This window comes from Musa acuminata, chromosome BXJ3-7 (assembly GCF_036884655.1).
Source record: "Musa acuminata AAA Group cultivar baxijiao chromosome BXJ3-7, Cavendish_Baxijiao_AAA, whole genome shotgun sequence".
NCBI lineage: Eukaryota > Viridiplantae > Streptophyta > Magnoliopsida > Zingiberales > Musaceae > Musa > Musa acuminata.
The window spans coordinates 35221689-35246135 of NC_088355.1; the positions used below are offsets into that span (position 1 = coordinate 35221689).

Sequence of the window (24447 nt, forward strand, 5' to 3'; positions counted from 1 at the left end):
TTCCTAATAACAACATAAACTGAATGAATATAATAAAACAAACACTAAATACCAAATGCTTCTACGAGCAATCAAATGGGTATTATATCACAATTCTTCTAATCGATAACTTTAGTTTTATCAATGGTACCAAACCCGTTCCAAATGAATCCTATTCTACTTTAGAACAAAAACTATTTATTTTATTTTTTATTTCATTTTTTTTCAAAATACTCATTTAATTTGGTACGACGTATTTTATTTTTTATTTTAAAATTTTCTCAAATGCTTCTTTAATTAAATGTATCATTCGGAGGGATATTTGATTGTTTTGTCTGATTAGTTTGAAACTGAATTGAAACAATCAGTTCCAAGAACTTGAAATTGATCCGACGTGAATCGATTCAGTTCTATATGGAATCGAAATCTAGCTATCGACCTTCGGAATGCCTCATTGTAGTCACATTAATGAGCAACTATTTTAACTGTAAATTGTTTTGAACTTAGTTCACATAATTTAGAAACAAATAAACTAGAAAACATCGGCAAATTGTTATATATATATATATATATATATATATATATATATATATATATATATATATATATATATATATATATATATATATATATATATATATATATATATATATATATATGGACTTTGACATTAGCCATCAAAATGCTGCATGCATTCATGAATAATATTTGAAATTTAATAGATGTTTCATATAATATTTATGTATGTTTGTATTTTTGATTTGTTTGTGCAAAAATAATATTTGAAATTTAATAGATGTTTCATATAATATTTATGTATGTTTGTATTTTTGGTTTGTTCATGCTTTGCACAATATATAAAAGGACGATCAAATGCTTAACAATTCTATTTTAGTTAGATTTGATTACCATTTTAGGTTTGTAAATAAAGGTTGTGTCATGTAAGAGATACTCGATCTGTAGTGGACAATTTTGAACCTTTTGTTGTACAACCGTTCAAAGCTTGTAAAGTCTGTGTGTAATTTGTATTGGTTATGAAGTATTTTCTGAAATGTTTACTTGTGGATCCCGAGTGAAACGTTTTCTGTAACTCGTTTTCCCTTTTGTAGCTCCTAAGGAATCACGAGAAGTTTCGGGGAGACTAACATTTGATGATAGACACGCAAGGGTGTCGCACAACTTAGGTAAAACAAGTTATGTCTATGTCAATATAGTCACATTCGTCTTGATCTAACATATTATCTTATTTAGATTATTTTATTATTTATAATATCAAGTATTATTTTACTATTTATGATCACAGTATTATTAATTTTATCTTTTTACTTTGGTTCCCCGTAATCTTACTCTTCTTACTCTAAGTTCTTTATCGATGTCATCAATTATTATTATCTCGTGCTCTTTTGGATCCCCTCGTGTTATCTCGTGCTCTCTTCGACGTCCTCGTCTCTCTCTTTTGTGCTTCTTACTAATTAATATTATCCTACTATGAGAAATAAGAAGAAAAGGATGAGAAAGAAAAAAATATATACGAGAAAAAGAAGAAGGTGAAGAAGAGGACGAGGATGAGAGGAAAATATTTTGGTTCGTTCGTTTAGAAAAAGATATTGATAATAATAATATTTAGGTTAAAACATTTAGAGTATCTGCAAGTAATTTAACAGCAACAATCGCTCAAGTAAAAACACCAACAAAGATAAGAAAGTATTTCAAGACTAACGTTAGCTTCGAGACGGCACAAATGAGTTCCGCTATTTGCCATTGAACTTTTCCTCTGCCATTGCAACACGAAGCTATTCACGTATTGAATCCGGAATGGAATTGACCTGTTCAAAACTCATTTATAATTGATCGATCATTAAAGACCATATATTTGTGAACACTAAAATAATAGCATTTAGTATATTACTATAATCGTAAAATCGTAATTTAATATCAAAATCTAAAATCAAATAATCATATGTGTATCTTTCGATATCATTCAATAATTCAACATGTAAAATATAATAATATTAATTTATAAAAAAAATTAGACTCGTATTCTCTTCTCATTTTCACGTAACTATTACGAGCGATAGAAAAAAAAAAAAACTAGATATATGTTATCGTGTATTATCGTAAGTTTCTAATAGATCCATAAGAAAAAAAATGATATAGGATATTTCATCAATGTTTTCTCTGAATTTCTATCATAAGTGAATTTATCATTGTTCATAATAAAAATTCAATCATATTAATAATATATCTTATATAATTAAACTACTAAGGTCACTTAAGAACAACATATACTCTGATGGAACATAACAAAGCAAACACTAAATGATAAAGCATATCACAATTCTCCTTAAGAGTACAAGCTGGCTCTGATCCATGGGAACATCATCACCATGGCATCCTGCAATCTGAGCAGAGCTCTTGTTGTTTCGCTTGCTGAGCTTCTTGGACTTGTGTTCCCCCTCCTCCCTCCTCCCTCCTCCCTCCTCCCTGAGCCTCCCGTAGAGAGGGACAGGCACTCCCAGTGAGCGCTCGGGATTCCCTTCCTCACCTTTGCGCCACTGAGTCTTGCATTCCAAGAAGAGATCATCCACCAGCCCCGTAGCTCTCTCACTCGACAGTGAGTAATCATCTCCTCCCAATTCGCATGCCCCGTAGATCATCCTGCCTGCACTTCCTTCTTCGTTTCTGGGACGGCAAGCAGCTTCTTCCCGAGTAGAGAAATGCGTCCTCGTGGGTTATGGCATTGGGCCATCTTCCTCATCCCCACGAAAGGCCTGCGAGGGATCCGAACTCAGAACCCTTTCGACGGATGCATCGCATAGACTCGATCGAGCGGTCAACGATCAAAATCGAAAATATTCTTTAAATATATTTTATTTTATTTTTCCCGAGGAATATATCTTCGTAACCTATTAAGGTTAAAGGCATACATCATAAAATATAGTTATAAATATCGATTACGTTTGGGAATATATTTGTATTTTTAGTATATAATTAGATAAAGAGATCCGAACGAATGTACGGTTGTAAAATGCTTCGAGCGTTTGGTAGAAAAACGGGATAAAAATTATATTTTAAATGTGCATTAAGATAAGTATTTTATGATAAATTTATCCTTCTAATACTTTTTAAAATCTTTTTATTTCAATATATATTTTATTTAAATAAATAAATATATGTAATTTTATAAGAATTTTTGTATGGTCCAAATATATAACAAATAAAAATATATAATCATAGAAATACATATAAAATAATCTTTAAAAATAAATAAATAAAATTCATCTTATAGAAAATATATATCGTATTGATTTGATTTCTCACTGTATCATTTTGATAATCTTATAATTTTAGATAAGGTCATATGATATTTAAAAAATATATATTAGCATAATGTGAATATCGAAATATTAATAAAGTAACCTTCAGGGCATATGGTATTTTAAATATGAATATGTCCGATGTAACATTCCGAAAATATATGATTTAAAAAAAAAAATCAAATATCAATTCATATTTAAAATGTACATTCGATTTTCTCCAAACGCATCTATCATCTCCTCACCTATCTCAATATTAATAATCTAAAGGTACAAGAATCATACACGAGAGAAGCTATTCCGAATTTAGTATCACAATAGGACCCCTCGATATCTCGAGCCCCATCAACTCTTCCAATGCAATTTAAGTTAAGTTCGGATCAAGTTGAGCCGATCATTGCTTGCATAACCAAATCATACCTAAATCTAATTTTCATAAAAATAACATTATGCGATTTGGAATATCTATAACCAATGCTAAATGGAGTAATGATTTGATGTCTTTCGATGAATTATGATGTGTTAATGCTCGTAAAATTGAAATTACAAGTCTATTTATACGATTGGATTGGATGTTTGGAAATAACATTTAGACGAAAAAGAAGAGAAATCAAATGCATACCCCAAATATATATATATATATATATATATATATATATATATATATATATATATATATATATATATATATATATATATTTATATATATATATAGAGAGAGAGAGAGAGAGAGAGAGAGGATAACAAATACAAAATCTATAAAAAGCATAGCTCACATATATTTTTTTATGTTAATTATTTTATTCAAAGAGTATACACTCCACGTATGATTATATAAGAGAATTAACTTTGCTTAAACTAAACATTTAAATTTTCTTAATTATGGGTTAAGCCTAATTTATATCATTGGACTCTATCATTACTTAAAATTTTGGATCTATTCTCTTAATCCTCTTTTAATATTTATATCACATATAATCCTATTAGTCATACACATATATTATTACAATGGAAATTTTAATATAACATATATATATATATATATATATATATATATATATATATATATATATATATTTAAAATTCTTCAAATGCCACTTCCATCATACCGTCCAAAAATTAATTATTAATTACTATAATCCATAGTTATCTATGAATTTTAGAAAAAAAATATAAAAATCATAAATGCCTAAAGTACTTCTTATGATTTTACCATATTTTGTCGCCTATCATTTATTTCCTAATTTCCTAAAATTCAATTTAGAAGGACAGAACACATAATATTAATTTAGGAAGAATATATAAATACCTGATATATCTTGAACGGGTATTAATATCAACAATTCAAGCTTCAAGATTGTGAGTTGATGATGATAACCATATATTTTATCTTCTTAGTTATGTAAGCATATCTTTTAGAATAGTAAATACCAAAATCACTGAGAAAAATATATATAATTGTTTTGGTTTAAGGAGAAAAAAAAAGGCCGTGGCTGTTCCCTGTTAAACGGAAAACAGCAAATCCTCACTCAGTCAATATTACTAACGCACGAGCATGGCATGGTCCGATGGGTTTAGGATCCTGTCCAATTACCATATCACCCAATTATAATCGCGCAGTTGAAATTAAAGAACCTGCGAGAATTGGATGAGTGGACGGTTTGGATGCCGCATTCTAAACCATTTGAGCCACGTTATAGTTGGAGAGGATCGTTGCTCAAATTGGCCTTTGTGGTGACGGCTTCATATTTTAATTCGATCCTTCCGCAGCACCCAAAAGCAAACACGTCGGAAGCGACGGGGCGACGAGTAGGTGCGGGGGAAGCAAGGAAAGAAGCAACGCGAAATAAAGGAGCAGTTTTTACCCCTGCGACCTTCTTCCTTCTCGTCCCTCGATTGTCCTCGGCGACTTCTAAATATGTGATTTCTTCTTCACCTCTCGTTTAGATCCCTGCCTAGGTTTCCGACGTCATGGAGGCGGAGGAGGAGCAGATGCGGGTGAGGAGGAGGACGGTCCAGGCGGTCCTTGAGCAGTGCCGGGAAGCCCTCGAGCTGCTCCAGGACGCCGAACCCGGCCGAGATCCCACCGGAGATGCAGACATGGAGAAGGTGGAGGAGGTGCCGGAGGAGGATGACGCCGGAGATCGTTCCAATCCGGCCTCGCCCTCTGCAGCTGACTACGAGACCTATGAGGTTGGGGATTTCTTTCCAATTTCCGATCTTTCTTTGGTTTGTGGGTTCTATTGTTTCATTTGGTTTTAGATTCTGTTGCTTTCTGCTTTTGCAATCAGTTCGAAGACTGCTATATGAGAATTCTATTTCCTATTTTAGAAAAAGAATGGAAAAGGGAGGAAAGATCTAGTAAATGTTATTTATCCTTCCCTGGGATGCATGCCAATCTAGGTCAGAATTGCATAATTACTTCTGTTTGACATCTTGATGCGATTTGCCATTGTGTATTGGATCTCTATGCGAATATTGAAAGACCAATTACTTTTCCTAAATTGCACTCGTAGTAGTATAAGTTTATTGGCAATTTCCTGCAAGCAAGAGTTTTGCTGAAATAGGGCAGGATCTTGATGCTTTCATGCACTTTGAATCAACCTTGTCCGAAGCAGTCATTGTTACTGGCGACTGTGCTCTTTACTACTACATTCTTACAGTGTTTGATGAAGTTTGATCACCAAATTTGCATGTAACATCCTCATCCATGAACCTTGTACAAAGCACAAGGGCTGGAGAAGTCCATGTAACCAACCCCAAAATCCCAAATAGTTGGAATGTTTCAGCTTGTTGATGAGCACCATGAGCATAACGTGATAAATCTATACTTTTTTCATTTCTGAGGTGGGAAAGTAGATTCATACTACTAGGTTAACAATTTGATTCAGTATGTGTATGCATATCTTATACAAATCAAAGAGGCCTGGTGAAATGTTCCAACAAAGATGGTATGCAGGTTAGCAGTGTATGTCTTAATGGAGTTTTTTTATCTCTAAGAAGCTGTTTCTGCAGGATTGCACCTGCATGATAATATCTAACTGTAGTCCTAGAGTTTCAGTAGCATAGGTGTCTCTGATCCTTGAAAGATGACTGAATGTTGATGCTTTCATGGCATTATCCGATTAGTGTAACCAAAATTTTATAACTAATTTATGCATATTAAGCTTGTTTTTTTTGTTTGCATGCTGGAAACTTGAAGCTTAACAACTTTTTATCTATATAAATTGCTTAAACTTTCTTATTTAACCTATAAGCAAGGGAACTACAAATCATGTTCTAATGATACATCTGGAACTGAAATGCCATCATCCAGCTAAAATATCATGTAGTAGATCAAAATTTTCCTTCAAAAGCATTCATCGAAAAGTCAGAGTAACTGCTCTTGTTATGCAGCTCTGTGATCTACTCAAATCTAGACTTGAATCACCTGACTTTCTTCAGAAGCTTGGGGACAGCAAAATTTCAGTTCCTCATCGTATTTCTGGTATGCCTTAGGCTCAAGATACCTTCTATTGCTACTGTAAAATTCCATGATAAAAAAACTGCTTTCTTATTCAATCACGTTATGGTCTTCTGGATCACAATATAAGTTTATTGTTGAATTGGACTCAATTTATATGTTGCAGCTGATGATAGTGCTTCTTGGGATTTCGTTAATGCTATCGAATTTTGGGAAGATGAGCATGTCAACGGTGACAATGAATCAGAACAAGATGACTATGTACTTGTTAGGCAAGAAGACATAGTAGATGGGATTGCATCCTTCATGGCTGCTTACCTGTTGTCACTAAAACAAACCAAGGTACGTAGCCTTCTATGAAACAGTCTTTTTCTTAATGATTTTGCACAAGTATCCTTGTAACCGATGGTTGAAGCTTCAAAAGACCATCCAATTAGTATCTTATCTTTGTTGGATGCCTTATGAGGACTCATGTTAAAAAGAAACAAGCATTACTGGTTCAACATGCTAACACCCATGCATAAACAAATTCTGCAGCAAATGTAAACTGTTATTACCCAACTACAATGTGGATTGGTGCACTAAGCTGTGTCAATGAATCATAACTGGTTTTACTTCACTTCTTTGTAGAGCACATGCAATTGTTTCACTTCTTTATCATTAGAATTGGTGCACTATTGATAAAAGAAATGAGCACATGTATCTTAGATTGGCCATTTGAAGTTTATTATCAATAAGATGGATGTTGAATGTATATGCATGTCTGCATCAAAACATATGCATGCCTAATTTTCCTTTTGAATGATGTTCCTGCCATAAATGCAAGGAAGATACGTACTAACAGCTGGTCCAATTTGTTCCTTACCAAGAATTTTTGTACCAGTTTTTACTCTGGTTATGCCAAATTGAGTTGCTATTCCATGGTCACTACAACTGGTTCAATTCTTGCTTGGATTGGCACATGTGTATCGACAACCAAGCATGGGACTTCATATTGCTTTTTCATTACTATCATGTTCTTCTTTTGTGTTCAACACAAATTATGCGTATGTTGAACTTCATATATTGCAGTTCCATTTTGCAGGATCTAACCCCTAATCAACTTCAAAAAGGTCAGATCTTTGACTATAATATGATGGTTTATCTAGTTTGCTTCTGGCAATTCTTTTACTTAATAAGTCATTGGCTATTAAAAAGTATATAAAATATATATATAATTTCAAATTTTGACTGTCATGCTTCTTCCTTCAGCACTTTGCAAAACATTTTCTGTCAAAAAGAAGAAAAGTAAACTTCGTAAGGCCTGGGATGGAAGCAAAGTTGTTTACAATGTTGCATCCTGGAGTGCAACTGCTATTGGGTGAGTTTGCCTAATTTTTCATAAACCAGATGTATGCACTATGCAAACTAATCTTGTACGTTCTTAATTTTCTATAAGCTGCTGCACTGTTCTAAACATTTTGGCATTGAAGCACTAAATATATGACTGCTTCCTATGTATCAGTGCCTTGACTGCTGCTGATATCTACTATGTAATATTGTAATACCATGATCTGATTAACGTTACATTGCTCATGGGCTATGGCTTTGTATACAAGTATTATGAATTATCACCATTATTGAGAAAAAGAACTCGTTTCTACAAGTTTTGAGATATGAAAACAGAGGGTTTCAGTTGAAGCAGCTATGAAACAAATAATAGAGTTGAACATTAGGCCTGTTTACATTCTCTCTAAAATCAAGATAGGTTATGTTTTAAGTTTCAACCCTGACACATTATAGTATCCCCGGATCATCTTTGCTTTTTGGTGATCAGATGTGCTGTTGTCATTGATGTTCCAGTAGCAACTTGCAGCTTGATCTTTCGATGTCCTGTTCAATTCAAATTATCACTTTGCTCTTCTTCAGCTGGTTGGGAAGCTTATTTAAAGATACTTCTATTTCAGAAGCCTCTATGGCTTGCTTCAACTTCTCACTGCCAATTAGCTTTCTAATTAATTCAGTTCATCATCTGTCACTTGTGAATCATAGCTCTTTAATTAGTGATTTTAACTAAGTCATTCATTTGTAATTTTGTATATTTGATGTGTTCTTTGTTGCAAGTGAATGAGAGATGAACAAGAAGTTGGATGATCAAGATATGGTTGTGAATAGATGAGAATATTTTAGAGAAGGATGATCAAGATGTGACTATGCTGGGATCTTGGTTAATGTACCGAAAATCATGCAGTGTTCCCTAGGTTTGCTTTTATTTAAAGAGATTCTCAGATGCTGGCACTTGACTCAACACTAACCCAAGCCTGTGGAATATTGATATGCTTCTGAGTCCCCAATCATGCCTTCCCACATTGGATTATCTACAAAACTGGGCTTTTAGTTGTTATGCCACCTTAAATTAGGCATTATTGAAACCTATATAGTGCTGTTGGTTTGTTTTGCTGTTCATTATGTTGCTGATTTTACTTCTATAGACTGGAATTTTGTCAAATCTAAAGGTCAAAAAGCCTCTTTTTCTTTTTTGTTAAACAGGAAAATATTTGTCTGCCACTTTGCAGTCTACTAACTGCTGCTTCTCTCTCTTTTTTTTTTCCTTTCAGCATATACCAAAATCCAGTGTTATTAAAAGCAGCCTCTGCAGCATTTTGGACCTCTTGCCGCGTAATATCCAAATTATTGTGAAGATCAATCCTGTAACTCCATGAGATGTAATGCCTAAATCTTTGTTTGTGTTTGGAGCAGTTGTGCTGCTTCCAATTCTTTGGAAGATAACAGCTTTCGAAACCATCAGTTAGCAAAAATATTATGGAGACTCAAATTATTCAAACCTTCCCTGAGCATCCAAATTTTTTTAACTTGTAATTGAAGCAAGGTTTATTGTACCATAATATATCGCTCATAATAGACAGTAAGTACGGGTGATATCTTTGTACGTTCTCACATATCATGTGTCGATATATTTGGCATGACTCAATATAGCGCTCCGTATGTATCGTATCGATAGTCGGTTAATATATTAACACCGATTGGATTGGTATTCATTAAAGTGTATGTATCACATTTTTAATCAGTTTGATAAAATTGTAATTAGTACCTCAAGTTTAAGTTTTTTAAATTGTAATTAGTTCCTGATGAATGAGCAATTATATGCATCTATAATTGGTCTCAACCCTCTCATTTTAATCTAATAAAGAGAGAGAAGATTTGCACCATCTGATTTTACCACCTATTTGGTCCAAACCTTCTCATTTTAATTGATCTGTTGATTTTGATCAATGGGTCTGATGAGTCTCATGTTCGAGTACACATACAACAATTGACGGGTTTCAGATTCAAGTCCTTATATATTGTTTAATGTATATTTAAACTTAAATTACTAATAATATTTATCAGACTCAGAAAGTAATTTGGGTCATTGCAGGAGGCATTGACTCAGTTTAATTTTGCATGCGTCTCCAAATCATTTTTTCTACATCCAAAGCTGAGCTGACTGCTGCTCTGATTTCCACAATTCTATTTCTGAAATCAAAATATATGAAGATGAAGATACTAATCAGGCTTGAAGGTGAAGTCAACGTAAGAACAAAATGCGAGGAAGAAGCCAGCAAACCAGTTGTTTATTTATAGTATGTCAAAGATGAGCACAAAATCTATTGACTACCTTACGAAATGTTAGCTTCTGGCTGTTTCCGTCCAAATAGAATCCACAGCTCAACTGGGTAAGCTATTGCATTAAGTTGCAGAAGCAAGCAAGCAACCAATGCAGCCTACCTTCCCCAACTGCATCCTCGGAGACATACTTCACTCCTCGATCCCACATGTCTGCAAGATGAACTTTCCGCCTCTCGTTGGAGTTTGGGCGGATTCAATGCGATGAGCTGAGTAGCTGCGCGTTCCAGTGTGCTCTGCAGCAGCAAGCTGCATGCACCCACCATGAAAGCAACACCTCGAAGTCCTTGATGTGTTCTGCCACTAAACTGCTCCGTTACCTTGGATTCGAGCTCATAGAAAGCACATGAGCACCTTGGATGCCTGTGCCCGAGGCCCTCTTCTTTAATCACCATGCCAGTGTCCACTTTGACCACCACCATCTCCCTCATGTGTGCTGCTTGACTTCCTGCGTGCATAGATAATTCGACCATATTCATGAAAGATCTCAAAGGTTTGATCGCGAGTAATCACATGGATATGCAAAAAGATTTACTACAATCTGTTCATGCTCGAAGCTTAATTCTTCCTTTTTGAAGAAAAGAGGTTCCTCCAATAGTCTCTGGCTGTAAGCAGTTGCATTGCACTTGTCGTGAGCTCATAGAGATCTAAGACCGATGCTAACATCATTCGAGCATGCGTACAGCATCATGCGCTGCTCGGTCAATGATATGTTAAAGGAATCATATATCGTCTAGCGACAGTTCCAAGAGCTCGGATCTCATAATTCCTTTACACCTCTTGGGAAAAAGGCCACGAACACTCGTGCTTACCAGTTAGTTCTAAGATCAAAGGCCATGACTGCAACCAAAAGAACGGGTGGTGTGCTCATGGAGATCTGTGGTGGACATGTGACACCATGGGAACTGAGTCATAAAGAGAGTTGGATTGAGAAAGGAGGAATGCAAGACACGAAGGAGCATTTGGACGAAATCTGAAAAAGTAGAAGATGCTTTCAAGCATACATCCCTGCAAAGCTTTGAGTAGCTTCCTTGCTGTTTCTCTCTGGAACAACTTCCCTTGCAAGTTCATGAACTTGCACAGGGAAAAGTGTATATATGATTGAGTTCTGCAGCCTGTGACATCTTCCCTCAATTAGCACTGCCATTACTATTGGGGTGCAAGATTTGTCTCCTTCAATGAGTTCTCCTTTCATTGCTGTTCTTCCCGTCCTACTTGCAAGAACACCATGATTCATTGATGGCATGGAAACAGGTTGCAGGTGGACCATGCTCAAGATGCTGCAGATATTAATTCTTGGTCTCAGAACTGAGTACATCTGAAGAACAGTTGACTGCTGCAAACTAAGCTGCAGGATTTAATCGCAGAGGAAAATGGACATAGATAACTTCAATTGGAGATTCAAACTCCAATTGAAATACCATTTTTGTGTTTGATTATATTAAAAAATCTAACTTGCAAACTCCAAATCCCAATCTAAGATGTGGTATTTTTGTGTTTGGTTGGGGAATTTAGATCTTTGAGGGTCTGAAGTCTCTAAAAAGAATGAAGTTTCCAATGTGACTAGAGGAAGTCGAGAGTAAAATAATCTAATGAAATTTTCACATTACCATCTCAGTCAATTGTAATTTTTCTTCACCTGCCTCAATCAAACCATCAACCAGGGAAGGCTACCATCTCATTGGCCAAACAAGACTTCTGCCCTCGTCGGGCCCACGCTACCGACCGATGGAAAGAACTCCTTCCCTGATTGATGGTTGAAACGAGACATAGGAACCGGAAACCCTATTGATACTACTGACTTTTAAATGCTAAATCAGAGTAGATGTAGCTGGAAAAATAGAATTCATGTGGTAACATTGAGGAATTTGTCCTAAAACAAATTTTCATTTATTTCTCATTTTGGTTAATTAACCAACAGCATGAATGACGAATCATATGTAAAGTGTTTCATATGTCTTTTAATACCTCATCTAAACACATTAATGATGTATGACTTTGCATATAACTTATTAACCAGGCAAATCAATCATGACCTAGGGCAAATTACATATCACCTTTGTAATAAGTTATTTTAGTATTTTAGTTGATACATTTTCAAAAATTACATTGATGTTATATTTATGAAAGTGAAACATTTAACTCTACTTCTCCTCACGTTGTAACTCTACTAATAGAAATATCGCACGTGCTCAATAATAAATCAAAATAAAACAGAGTTACTCAATGGTAAGATTTATAGTATTTTCGTCAGAAGAGTCAACCTAACTTTCAAAAATATAAAAATCGGGATGCTAAATATAGTTAATTATATATATATATATATATATATATATATATATATATATATATATATATATATATAATCTATATTTAGCATGCACTACATGGTAAAACAAATCCAACAAATTGACCTAAGATTTGTAGACTGTATAAAAAGATTTGAATTGTTGAGGGGATGACAATGGAGATAGAGCAAATCTTAACATTTTGGGAATGCAATCAATCCATGGACCAATTCTTCCAAAAAGTCTTCATCTCATGTTTTACAGAGCATCAGAAATTCTCAATTGATTGGGGAACAACTTAATTATATAAAAAATATATGATAATTTAATTTCCTTAGTATTTACACATAGCAAAATTGGCAATGGTCAAATGTTTGCTGTAAAATCTCCATAAAGGAAGAGTTTGCACATAATTGAATCAGAAACACTGAATTTTGAGCTCCCCATCATATGCATATGCATTTCCAAGAAGAAGAAAAAAAAAATCCATCAAACAATTGCAAAGAAATTTCTCATTTATCTGTGTGAAAATTAAGGTGATAATTAGATGGTCTGAGTGAAACCCTAATAAAAAAGATCAAATCTCCAAGAAAAAGAGAGAAGACTAGAGAGCAGAGCCCTGCTCCTATTGGTCAGCCCCTGCCATATCATTTTCCACAAATGCCCTCAACTTTACTTGAAAGGTCCTTCAAAAGATATGTTCCCTTCCCCCCTAAATAAACATGTTGACTGCCCAAGGAGATGAGCTGTGCTCCTCCCAACCCCTGAAATGACCTAACAGTCCTTATCCTATGTTGCTGCACCATCACAACTTACAAAGGTTGTCCAAATGTAAGGTGTAATTAAGATGTTGCACATTTTTTGAGAATTTATTTGATAATGCATCTCATCCCACAAGATATAAACCAATAAAAATTACTACTACTTTTTTTTTTTTACTTAATTAGCTACATGGAAACTCATAAAAGTTTAATAATCCATTAACTAATCTCCATCTCAAAATAAACTGACCCCCAAAATTAGCATCCCTCACTGATTTTATCTTGCCTATTGATTAATACTAATGCATTGCAAGTAGTTTAAGTAGTTTTCATGTTAACCAATATGTAATATATTAACAAGTGTGTCTTCCTTTGTAATTTCACAGGTTTGCATCTCCCAAGCCATAAAAGCTCTGTCTCTTGCTTTTGTGTTGGTCCCTGATGTGCTCTGTCTCAAAAGCCTCTCCTTATATCTTGCCTTTATAGTTTCTACAACCATATCATGCACAATCTAATCACCCAAAATATTTCCAACCAATCAATTATCACATCATCACATTTTTTTTAGTGAGTCATCATCACTCCCACAAGCCCCAAAGAGTCAGAAGCCCACACCACAAAGCCCACATTCTAATGGAGCAATAAATAAATAAAATATTTTTTTTTAAAATAATTTCCTCCCTATTTGTCTCGCTCTCCCCTAAATACTCTCTCTCTCTCTCTCTCTCTCTCTCTCTCTCTCCATCTCTCAAGAAAAAGCTCAACTTTCCTCTCTATGCAACAGTGACACCCCTCCACCTCTCCTCTGCCTCTCCTTCAACACTGGAATAGTACTGGCATTGAACTCATCTTCTGTGCCAAAAAAAAGTCAACTTTGAAGGAGGAAGAGGAAGAGGTGGAGGGAGGAGGAGGAACAACAGGGACCCCTTTCTCTAGAGTGAACTTTTCACAACTACCTTGTCTGCATCTCGGTCTTCTTTTGTCTCACTGAGCAATGAGTCCAAGTTGTGACTGCGCCTCCTCTATCCTCCTGTGCGCTGAGGACAACGACAGCATCCTGGGCTTCGACGATGGTGAGGAGGAGGGCGGGCATAGGCCTGGATGGGTTTCTGAACCAAAAAGGTGCGATTTTTATGGGGATATCCTCGCGGGTTTTCCCCTGCAGTCGGATGAGTTGTTGAGCTTGTTGGTCGAGAGAGAGCAGGAGCATCTGCCTAGGGAGGACTACCGCGAGAGGCTGTGTTCTGGGGCGTTGGACTCCTCCATCAGGAGAGATGCTATTGATTGGATTTGGAAGGCGGGTTCTTCTTTCTCTTATTTTTTCTTAATTATTCCATTGTTTTCTTCGCTTTTTTCTTGATTTTGATGATCAATCTATGTGTATATGTTGATACGTTTACAAGGCAAAAAAAAGAAACTGCTTATAAATTGATGACCACCAGGGTTACAAACTCGATTTGGTTGGTATCCGATATCTCATATTGATGCTTACATCCAGGCTTTCTTCTACTTATTCCATCTTTTGTGCATTGTTTATCTCATCCTCTATTTATCTGCCCTTTCCTGCATCTTGTAATGTCCAGAGTCATACTACTTTCTCTTAAAATACCAGTAGTTTAATGAGTGCTATGCTTATAATTTTGTGTATATGATTTAAGACAATATGGTTTCTATTTAATCCATCCTGCATAGTTTGTCTGAAATGTGGTTTTGGGAAAGCGTATTTGGTTTCTTGTGTATTTGCTTTTACAATTATTTTCTAGTCTCAAGCTTTGATTCTTCTTTTCCTCTCCTCAGCTGTGGATTGATGGCATTTCTGGTTTGTCGAACAGGTTCATGCTCATTACAATTTTGGACCACTGAGTGCCTATTTATCTGTAAATTACTTGGATAGGTTCCTCTCTTCCTATGATCTCCCAGTAAGAATCACTCTCAGTGCCTGTAATCTGATCTATTAGACATGCATTGCTCTTTTTTGTTTATGTCAAGTATAGCCTTTATGTGACCTATTTTCCTTTTTCTTTTGTTATCTGTAATTGCAGCAAGGCAAGGCTTGGATGACACAACTATTATCTGTGGCCTGCCTATCTTTGGCTGCCAAGATGGAGGAAACTGAAGTTCCTCTGTCCCTGGATTTACAGGTGAGAAGACATCAGGAGTAGAATTCTCTGATATATTCTTCACAAAATTAGCAGTTGTAAACATCCCTGGATTGCCTTGTATAGGTTGGTGAGGCAAAATATATATTTGAAGGAAGGACAATTCAGAGAATGGAACTTCTGGTGATGAGCACCCTCAAATGGAGGATGCAAGCTGTGACTCCTTTCTCATTCATAGATTTCTTCCTCCACAAGTTCAATGGTTGTGGTGCACCTATCAAGTTGTCACTTTCTCGATCTGCCGAACTCATCCTGAGCACAATTAGAGGTACATCTCTTGCGCATAGCTGTAAATTTCAGGATTTTGGTGTGACACAAGAATAGGTGGGTTGGGATGTGTGCTTAACAATGCAACAATTGGATGCAGGCATTGATTTCCTAGCATTCAGACCCTCAGTAATTTCTGCAGCCATTGCACTGTTGGTTTTGGGAGAAACCCAGATTGTGGATGTTGAGGAGGCCTTGTCTTGTTGCTGTCATGTAGCTAAGGTAAAATGATCTCTACATTACTTCTTTTTCGATCAAAAGACTATCTTTCTCTAGTGTTACTACCTCAAGTTAAAGATCATTAATGTATTTTATTGTGTTGCTCAAGAGGTGTTTTCTTTCCTTGGATGAATTTTTACTGTCTTTGTTGGGTGCTGTAGGAGGGGGTGTTGGGATGTTATGAAGTGATTCAAGACAAAGTATTGATGAGGAAGCAGTCAGCCAAAGACCTAGTCTCCTCGGTATCCTGTGTGCCCCAAAGCCCTGTTGGGGTGTTGCATGCTGCATGCCTGAGCTACAAGAGTGATGATGCAACTGTTGTGTCACATGCAACATGTCTTGGTCTCTCTCCAGCTAGCAAGAGGAGGAAAACAACCAGATGATCAATGTCATGGAGTTTTTGTGTGTACCTGATCTCTTAAGATGTTTTAGCACCTTGAAAAAACAAAGTGTTTTGGTTTGTTTAGGCAGGATTTTGGTGTGTTCAGAAAGAATGCCACTAGCTTGTTCAGATTGGAAAGAACAAATCAGAATGAGAAATGCCAAACATATAAATCTGAGAGGAGAGAGACACCTCTCCGGGGAATAATGTATTGGTTTTCTTTGCAAAACGAGGAAACCTGGAAACAAATCCCTTCAAGGATCAAAGGTGAACACAGACCAGAGAAAAAGAAAGCTGAATGGAAAGTGAAGAGAAAAAATAGCAGGGAGTGGATTTCTTGTGAGAATTATTGTTCATTTGTCATTATCTGCTTAAAAAATAGTTTTATGGTATTTCTAATGCCTGTCACCCTACTATTTCACTGCTTGTCAGCTCAGACTCCTGGAATTTGCTTACAGAGAGCCCCCCCCCCCCCACCCCTCGTCAGTCTAAATCTTGGGAAGGCAGCATATATGGCCTTCAAGGATCAGAGCAGGATACAGTGTCTATTAGGTGGCTGTGGGACTGTAGGTGGACCACTCTTGGAAGTTTCAGCTTCTAAACCAAGATCATAGCAGTTGTATTCAAAGGATGGAGGGAATTATTCCCTGCAGACTTGTCTTCTCTCTTTTTGGCTCCCTCCCTCCCTTAGGCATCTTTACTTAGCCCTAATAATCAAGTACATCATCCTGAGATCCAATCTAGCAATGTGGCATGGCATTTGGGCTTCACAGTGCCCATACATGTGGATACTTTTAATCCAGGTGTGGATCAAGAGATGACAGTGGCATGGGATGAGCACCAAATGAGCTCCACTTCATTTGGAGGTGATCACATGGAAGCACTGTGAGCTTGTGATCCTCCACTGCCTCTCTTATTTTTAGCTTCTCGCCTATGCTGAATACCTAAGTGAACCCTCCTTCAACGCTGCCTCGTCTTGATTGAAGAGAGGTGAGCATCTCCTCGCCACCGTTTGGATGCTACAGAAGAATAGAAATGAGGCTTTCTGACAGCCGTAATCATTTTGGTATGAAGTTTATGTTCAGAGCGATGAGTGACGAAACATCGTCCATCGGTCTTGAGTGCTCTTGCGATATCTTCATCCCTTCCCCTCCCATCGATCACACCTTCACCCCCAAATTGGGTCTCGAAGAAGACTCCAATAAATCAGCTTCTCGCCAGCCAAAATGAGCAAGTCAAATGTATGTTTGTTTCTTTCCTTCAAACATGGATACCACATTTTTGTGCTGAGAAAAGTCAACGCTGGTAGACTTTTCCATCTTGTCCAAAAATAGATTCCAAAGGAGACGAGTATTTTGTCGGATGCCGTATAAGGAGATTAGTTTGTGGACTTTTCCATGTACTCGACTTTTATTTGTCAACGGTCAAACCAATGCATAGGTGGAGTTGGACGAGCGTCAAACAAGGGAGGAGACTCTCCGCGACACCCACACGAGACATAACGTGACCGAAGGATCATGGGCCTACCGAGTTGAAGTAATTAAATGGATGGTAGACAATGCGGGTAGAGTAAGCCCAAGTGTAGCAAAGCGTTGGCCGTGGTTCCCCTGCTGCACTTCGAAGCTTAGTTGGAGGCACAATCCCGTGTTGTGGACGCAGGGATTAGTGGAGAACACGAAACAGACATCCCTTCCTCAACGCCGGCACGCCATCTCTTCGCTTCTCCCTCGCGCCTCAAATTTCGTGCCGCAAACTCCTCGTTCCTCGGTAATCTGTCTCCGAACTCAAGATGAGGCCCTTGGCTTGCTGCAAGAGTTCGTACCAAGAGGAAGATGAAGAAGTGCAGACGAGGGGCCAAAAGCACCGGGTCTTCACGTATGAGGAGATTCACGCTGCCACCTCTGGCTTCTCAGCCTCGGCCCTCCTCGGCCGCGGCAGCCATGGCTCGGTCTATCGCGCCTCGCTCGACCAAGGGCGCTTACTCGCCGCCGCCAAGCTCCCTTCCTTGGCTTTTGCCTCCTCCGGTTCCCCCTCGGCCACCGACGCCGAGATCGACCTCCTCTCGTCGCTCCCCCGCAGCCCGCTTTTCGTGAACCTCGTCGGCGCTACGCCGGCCTCTGGGCCGTCCCCCCGCATCCCGGTCGTCGACCTCATGCCGCATGGCTCTCTCTACGATCTCCTGCACGACCCGCTCCACCCCTCGCCGCCCTTCTCACGCCGCATCCGCCTCGCCCTTCGCTCCGCAGCTGCTCTCGCGCAACTCCACTCCCTCCGCGTCGTCCACCGCGACGTCAAGCCCGCCAATCTCCTCCTGGACGCCAAGGGCCGGACCCGCCTCGCAGACTTCGGGCTGGCCATTCGGCTGCCGCTTCCGGGCGGCGATGAGGACAGGTCTCTTCCACCTCCGGCAGGCACCATGGGCTACCTCGACCCGGGTTACGTCCGCCCTGTGGACGCCAGCACCAGGACCGACGTGTACAGCTTCGGCGTCCTCCTCCTCGAGGTACTCAGCGGGCGGGAGGCCATCGACGTGGAGTATAGCCCGCCGTCGCTGGTGGACTGGGCGACGCCGTTGCTGGAGGACGGGAGGTTCGAGGAGCTATGGGACCCGCGGGCGGCGCCGGAGGATAGGGGTGAGGAGGAGGCAGCGAGGGCGGTCGCAGAGGTTGCAGGGAGGTGCTTGGCGCCGGCCGCAGGGGATCGACCGTCGATGGCTGAGGTGGTGACGGCGCTTCGGGCGGCCAACAGGCGGCGGTTGTGGCGGTGGGCTCTGCGACGGCCGGGGAAGAGGTCGCGCCCGCCGAATGGCCGCAACAGCGTGTCCGACGTGGCGGGCTCGTAACGTCGCGCGGCCTTTAGTTTTCTTATCGTCTCTTCCGATCGGCCGTGTTATTCCGAACAGAAAACACCGAGATGCCCGCTTTACCACTAAGAGCATTCGTCGCTGCTGTGAACGGGATGAGTGTAATGATGTCGATTTGATGGCGCGTGGTTCGATAATAACAGCCACCTCAGTAGTGTCACGACTCGTGAGGACTGGCATTATAATGCTTCCCACGTCTGCGACAGGGCAGCGAGCAAGTCATTCATTCACTGGCATGTACGTACTTAAAAAAACATTTAATTAATAATATATATAATTTGCTTTTTCTACAAAGAATTAGGAATTGTAAATATTTTTGTCCAAAAAAATCATTAAAAATTGAGCATTAATACGTGATTTTAAATTCTGATGACTATGAAGTAAAAAGTTCTTTGAATGCTGTAAAGATTTTTCTCTCCCTAAAAGATTTAAGGAGATTGATACATAAATATGTAGGATTTATGAAAGAGAATGTAAAAGGGATTTTGAGTTAACTCAAGATACGAATTTTTCTTTTTTGTATTAAAAGATATACTAATCAATGAGGATAGAAATTACCAAAATGATTATTAGATTCGATGAACCATAACAAGACAAATTGAAATCAAAAGTACAACACAGATATAAAAGGAAAATAGTTGCTACTGCTTGTAAATGTAATGATGTCATTTTCTCAAACTAGTATTTGAGTCACTTATATTTATTCTAATAAAGAATGTTTTGATTCACCTATTCATAAAATAATTAATAAAATAGGGATGATGAGAGTAATATCAATGTAAAAATAAAATAAAATTTTAGGACTAATTACATATTATCCTTATAGTTAGATCTCTTTAGTCTCTCGATCCTTAAATATAAAGAATTTTATATAATTTTGATAATGCTACATATAATATTATGATCATAAAACTAGAGATAAGATTTTAAAATTAATTTGATTGAATATGATTCAATTAAAAGAAATATTACATCTAAAAAGGGGGTCACTATTATAAGCGTCGGAATCATCCTTTAATCTTATATGTACCTAAAGAATTTATTCATGAATTAATTCGATCGATCGGAGATTTAACTTAATTAATTATTTTTTTACTTACTTATCTTCCCCATTATTAGAATTCTAAAAAATATTATTTAAATATAAAAACTTAATTATCATCTCTCTCTCTCTCTCTCTCTCTTGCTTTCGGCTTTATTTTATGTGAGGAACTCTCATGCATTTGTTTTAGTCACATCCCTCTCAAATTAGATGGATTTTTGCCCATCAATATCATCACAAAGTCATTGTCTTGGTCTTACCATTTCACTGTTGTCACTATCTGCTTGTTCGATTGGACAATCATATGGTTGGAATTCTTCAAGTCATATGGACATTCAGCAATAGTGACGGATCGGATGACGATGTTGCTAGTGATAAGATGCTAAAGTCTGACCAAAGATATTGTTTATGCTTGCTATCGACATCAGGATTCCAACACCAAGATTCAAGGACAACTATTTGGTTGAGAAGTCCAAAGATTATGGACCCACTTGATCAAACTAGTTGGGTCTTCCACTTGTATGTCTTGATCAGGTGTGGAGATCTTTGACTCGAATCCACCAATCTAAACAGTTGGATTTGGTGGAACGAGCAATCGTATGCGAGTTAGGCTTACCTTTGGACAGCTAACAATGGTGGGAGACAGTACAAAGAGCTCATTTGGTCGGCCAGTTCGGGAGCGAGTTTGCTCGACCGAGGTGTAAACCTCGGGCCTTCCTTCTAACGTGAATCTAATAAGGGATCATTTGATTGATCGGACTCGCGAGCAATTGTCCGCTTTATGCGATGGATGTACTCGTACGATTTTATACTTTCAAAACATGTGAGTTCTAAAAAGCACATATAAAGATAAGGAAGACCTGACGAACTTATAAGTCTTTGACTCCCATACGTATTAACAAATATAAGACTAAATGATCTTATTAACTCTAAAGTATACCTCTTTAATAAAAAATATATATCATTTATTGAGGTAAAAAAAATTAGTAAGATGAAGAGATTGCTTAGTAGGGTTTGATGACTTTATTATATATATATATATATATATATATATATATATATATATATATATAGCCCGAGAGATGGAAGACGACGACGGTGCTTTAAGATCTACACAGGTGAAGATCTCGATGAGCACGAACGGCGTCTCTATCACATGCCAACGCCTAGTTGGAAGATAGAGTGAATCCCACGCCACAAAGGGGCCAAAAGAGAGCCAAAGGCAACAGAACTGGTTGAAAGAGAATAGAAGGAGAGAGATAGAGAGCAGCTCACCGTTCAACCCAAGAGATAGATACAGAGAGAGAGTAGAAGGTCAATCAAGTCCCCACCAAATATCCTATGCCCATAAAGTGGGACCAGGTGGGAGGAACAAATTTAATGTGCAATGCTCCAAATAAGATCTGTGTGCATGGCATCTAATGCACCACCCACTCCACTTTCCTTCTTACACCTCCATATATATATATATATATATATATATATATATATATATATATATATATATATATATATATATATATATATATATGTATTCTATCAAAATTAATTATTTTTTTTATTTTTCCTCTCTAAATCCATATTATGCATGCATATTCTTCTGAAATTATAAGTACTTTGTTGCAATTAATCTCCATGAGTTGATACTCAAATTAACATTAATATTACCCTCCAAGAATATCAACAAACATGTAGGGACAAATTATTTTTGAAAGTGGTAAAAGGTATATTAGGTACTTAAAATGTTGTTCTGAATAATTATTAATATAATAAAATATAAATTTTTTGAAGGGATATATGTGTATTTGTGTAAAATTTTTGGAGGAATATAATGGTTTGATTAGCAATTTAAAATATAACTTAAAAAAAAATAAAAATGATAAACATCAAAAAAATAAATATTATATTCTTACAAAAGACTAAGTCAGTAAAAAAAAATCTAGGGAGATTAATAGTGTTAAATATAAAGTTTGATATACTATAAAAGTTAAACACAAAGATTGTGTAGGAATTATTATTGATTAGGATCTTAAGAATACTATTTTAGATTAAAAAGATTTGAATATAGAATTATAATTTTAAATTTTGTGGAAGGACAATATATTTTGAATATCATTAGTGATTATGTCTCTTAAGTCAGACTGGATCATTAAACCAAAATTTTTTTTGAAAAAACTTAGGTGATATCATTCAATAAATGTCTATAATTGAAAGAAATTTGAATGATTATATAGGAAAAATATATAGTAAATATAGAGAGATGCATAGGGGCTTTTGTTATATGGAGAGAAATGAAAATAATACTATAATTTTAGATTTTTTAACTTCATATGATCTTATGATTATAAATACTCATTTTAAGAAGAGAGATAAATATTTAATTACTTATAAGAGTGATCATAACTATAGTCAAATATATTTTTTTCTTACTAGAAAGATAGATAAAGTTATTTGTAAGAATTGTAAGTTTATACATGATAAAAGTTTGATGAATCAATATACATTGATGATATTAGATATTTATTATAGAAAATAAAAGAAGAAAGTGATAGTAAAAAAAAATTACTGGGACTAATAGAACTTTTAAAATGATAATATAAATATTTTTAAGAATATGATGAAAAAGAAGTTTGACTGAACTAAAACTTAATATATATAACATAATTTTAATTATTCTAAAAATAAATAAATATTATTAAATTAGATAGACAAGAAATCTTTTTAAGAAAAATCCTTAGGTATATTAGATCAATTATTTAATATGACAAAAAGACCAATGAATGTCTTATTTATAGAGTAAAAATAAAATAGTTATACGACGAGAGACATCAAGAGTCATATATGATCATTGGATATTAAAAATATATACAAAATAATTATGACACTAATAATGTATTATGAATATGAGTATCAAGTAATTAAGAAATAAAATGTATAAAAAAATTGTGTTGTCGAGATGATAATATTAAGATGATTGTGTGAAACTATTAGGACAGATAGGAAAAGAAATATTTTTATTCGTGAACAACTATGTAATATTTCAATAAAGGATAATGAGTATTAATAGTTTGAAATAGTATGATCATATGCTTAGAAGACTTTTAGATACTATAGTTAAAAAAAAATAAAATGGTTAATACTAATAGTCTGAGAAAAGATTATAAAAGACCTAAAAAACTTTAATATAAATTATAAATAATTATTGAATTACTCTAAACTTAACTAAGTATTTAACTTCTTATATATCTTAATAGCGACAAAAGAACCATAAAGCTAATCCCACAAAATGAAACTTACGATTGTTGTTGCATAGATATGATATTTCTTAAATATAATACTTCGATTTGTCTTGCATGAGAACTAAGATGAGATAATAATATCCGGAGACTGTCTTCTAAGAGCTATGTAGTTTGTGTAGTGACACTAAGATTTTGGAGAACTTTGTTACTTGTTATTTGATGCTTTGCTGAATTCTCCTCATGATCATTATGACCACTCCGATTATATGTATTATTATCAAGAGTTTCATGATGGATATGAAAATATGAATAATAACAATCATTATTCAAAGCTTTTAAAAGTCCTTCCATTGATTTTTGCACTCCAAGTATTGTGTAAACCATGTTGAGTTACATCAAATATTCTAAGATGATTCAAAGTAGCCACATCATTTTGATGCATGAGACGAAGAAACAAATTACAAAGTGCATGAACTGCCACCATCACACCGATTATTTCTTGTTGGTTGTAAGATGAATTTTCCTCCTTGTAGGCTTTAAGATGAACATCTCAAAATAGTTCTGGTGTTAGGATGATATTATTTTATTTGTTTCATAAAATATCGATGTTATGATTATACTCGATCATCTACGAGGAACATGATTAATCCTCCTTAGCAATTTATATGAACTCATACGGTAAGATTATTTTTGTACGTTGGAAGAGGCATAGAACATCATTATTTGATTTCTCGAACTTTCATGATATCTTCTTCTTCTTCTTCGTTTCTTTGCCATCTTTAAGATTTCCTCAGCAGTTTCG

At 36.2% G+C, this 24447-nt stretch overlaps 3 protein-coding genes across 5 annotated transcripts; all 3 read left to right on the forward strand.

The window, feature by feature from the left end:
• Positions 1 to 5066: 5066 nt before the first annotated feature.
• Positions 5067 to 9698, forward strand: LOC135642138 (uncharacterized). 3 transcript variants are annotated; one of them, XM_065158025.1, is made up of 7 exons: positions 5067 to 5489; positions 6693 to 6783; positions 6926 to 7101; positions 7844 to 7871; positions 8011 to 8119; positions 8576 to 8761; positions 8863 to 9421. In XM_065158025.1, exons 1-6 carry the CDS (start codon positions 5268 to 5270, stop codon positions 8751 to 8753), a joined length of 804 nt encoding a protein of 267 aa, XP_065014097.1. In that variant the 5' UTR covers positions 5067 to 5267; the 3' UTR covers positions 8754 to 8761; positions 8863 to 9421. The 3 variants fall into 3 exon arrangements, with proteins under 3 accessions (XP_065014097.1, XP_065014096.1, XP_065014098.1); XM_065158024.1 differs by having other exon boundaries at positions 8576 to 9421; XM_065158026.1 differs by lacking the exon at positions 8576 to 8761 and having other exon boundaries at positions 5068 to 5489; positions 9357 to 9698.
• A 4499-nt stretch (positions 9699 to 14197) lies between these two features.
• Positions 14198 to 16893, forward strand: LOC103992226 (cyclin-D3-1). Its single transcript, XM_009411849.3, has 6 exons — positions 14198 to 14771; positions 15307 to 15393; positions 15517 to 15615; positions 15700 to 15901; positions 16001 to 16122; positions 16281 to 16893. Exons 1-6 carry the CDS (start codon positions 14469 to 14471, stop codon positions 16500 to 16502), a joined length of 1035 nt encoding a protein of 344 aa, XP_009410124.2. The 5' UTR covers positions 14198 to 14468; the 3' UTR covers positions 16503 to 16893.
• A 1271-nt stretch (positions 16894 to 18164) lies between these two features.
• On the forward strand, positions 18165 to 19714 carry LOC135642409 (serine/threonine-protein kinase-like protein At1g28390). The gene has a single exon (XM_065158541.1). The coding sequence runs from the start codon at positions 18291 to 18293 to the stop codon at positions 19341 to 19343; it is 1053 nt and encodes a 350-aa protein (XP_065014613.1). The 5' UTR covers positions 18165 to 18290; the 3' UTR covers positions 19344 to 19714.
• Positions 19715 to 24447: the final 4733 nt, after the last annotated feature.

What these genes read in the sequence shown, in the direction of transcription:
- LOC103992226 (XM_009411849.3), top strand. Translation starts at nt 14,469, where the DNA reads ATGAGTCCAAGTTGTGACTGCGCCTCCTCTATCCTCCTGTGCGCTGAG. An exon ending in CTCTGTCCCTGGATTTACAG is followed by an intron (nt 15,616 to 15,699) that starts GTGAGAAGACAT and finishes TGCCTTGTATAG; the next exon opens with GTTGGTGAGGCAAAATATAT. An exon ending in GTTGCTGTCATGTAGCTAAG is followed by an intron (nt 16,123 to 16,280) that starts GTAAAATGATCT and finishes TGGGTGCTGTAG; the next exon opens with GAGGGGGTGTTGGGATGTTA.
- LOC135642138 (XM_065158024.1), top strand. Translation starts at nt 5,268, where the DNA reads ATGGAGGCGGAGGAGGAGCAGATGCGGGTGAGGAGGAGGACGGTCCAG. An exon ending in TGTCACTAAAACAAACCAAG is followed by an intron (nt 7,102 to 7,843) that starts GTACGTAGCCTT and finishes TCCATTTTGCAG; the next exon opens with GATCTAACCCCTAATCAACT. An exon ending in TGGAGTGCAACTGCTATTGG is followed by an intron (nt 8,120 to 8,575) that starts GTGAGTTTGCCT and finishes TTTGGTGATCAG; the next exon opens with ATGTGCTGTTGTCATTGATG.
- LOC135642409 (XM_065158541.1), top strand. Translation starts at nt 18,291, where the DNA reads ATGAGGCCCTTGGCTTGCTGCAAGAGTTCGTACCAAGAGGAAGATGAA.